Source organism: Pundamilia nyererei, unplaced genomic scaffold (genome assembly GCF_000239375.1).
Source record: "Pundamilia nyererei isolate P.nyererei 1_Seehausen unplaced genomic scaffold, PunNye1.0 scaffold00945, whole genome shotgun sequence".
Taxonomy (NCBI): Eukaryota; Metazoa; Chordata; class Actinopteri; order Cichliformes; family Cichlidae; genus Pundamilia; species Pundamilia nyererei.
In genome coordinates, this window is record NW_005188346.1 from 8,057 (window position 1) to 9,270 (window position 1,214).

Here is a 1,214-nt window from a genome sequence, read left to right on the forward strand (position 1 = left end):
CTCTCTGCTCCACTTCTCATAACAGACCAGCTTGTCATTGACCCAGAACCACAGATCCAGAGTGCAGGAGTAGCGCAGGCCGAGCCAGACAAAAGGACTCGAGGCATTCTTGGCTATCACCTCCACCCATCTCTGTTGGTAAGGGTTAGTGATGGAGACCAGTCCCCTGTGAGACTCTCTGCAGTAATCCAAGGCCTCCTCCCAGGTCTTGTTTTCTTTGATCAGGATCAATTTATCTGCCATAAAGAAAAAAACAACACATTGAGTTAAATCTATGTGAGCTGTCAACACGAGAAACTCTCTGTGCTGTTGATTTTATTCCAATGAAACAAAAACTACATAAAGCTTGTGTCTTGCTCTGCCCTCAGTAGAAACCAGTATAATAACAATAATGAACTTTGTGCAACATCCCGAAATATTTATGTGTTTTTAAACTATTAGGAATCTAAAACAACTTCTCTCCATATTTACAGACAACAGAGACTTTAAAACGTTGGTTGAACATAAAAGTAGCTCAAAGTTATCCCACAGATATTTAAAGTCATCTGACTGTCAACTAAGTGTGTTCATGTTTATGAGATGAATTCAGCAAACATGCAGATGTAGGAGGAGGAAAAATATACAACATGTTCAGTTGGATCTTGTCAGTGATTCCAGTGATCCTCCTCTTAGAGAAACCAGTCAGTCACATGTTGATAAAAACTCACCATCATAACAGAAGAAGGATTTTTTTTTTGCCACATTCATCAGAGCTCCATTTTCCTGATCTGTTTAACAGAGTCATAGCACATGTCTTGTTGCTTTGTTCATCATTGAATAACTCCATATCCCAGTATCTGAAAGAGGAATTACTCCAATCTGACCACCTCCAGCTGTCTCTGAACAGACCGACCCATGCAGTAAACTGAGAGCTCTTAGTTGTAATCAGGGCCTTCATTTCTTCTCCATCTACCTGATCGAGTCCACTGGCCAAGTCAGTGTAAATTGATCTTCAGTAGTTCTGAGCCTGTGTCCAGTTCTCATATGTTGTTATCAAATACAATGTTTTATTGTCTTTCTTCCTTTCTGTAAAACAAACAGAAAAACACACAAAGACATCCCTCAATTATTTGTTTGTCTTTTTTCTAAATTTACAATTATGTGATTCAATTATCAGAAATCAGAAATCAGAAATCAGAAAGGGTTTATTGCCAGATGTTGAGCAGGTTTACAAC

General features: G+C 38.9%; 1 protein-coding gene across 1 annotated transcript; it reads right to left on the reverse strand.

Moving 5' to 3' along the window:
• Positions 1-8: 8 nt before the first annotated feature.
• Positions 9-937, reverse strand: LOC106456011 (natural killer cells antigen CD94-like; the record flags this gene model as incomplete). The annotated part of the gene is made up of 2 exons (XM_013908047.1): positions 827-937; positions 9-240 (listed from the first exon to the last, which is right to left on the reverse strand). Coding segments are annotated over exons 1-2 (343 nt in total), but the record flags the coding sequence as incomplete, so codon positions are not given.
• Positions 938-1,214: the final 277 nt, after the last annotated feature.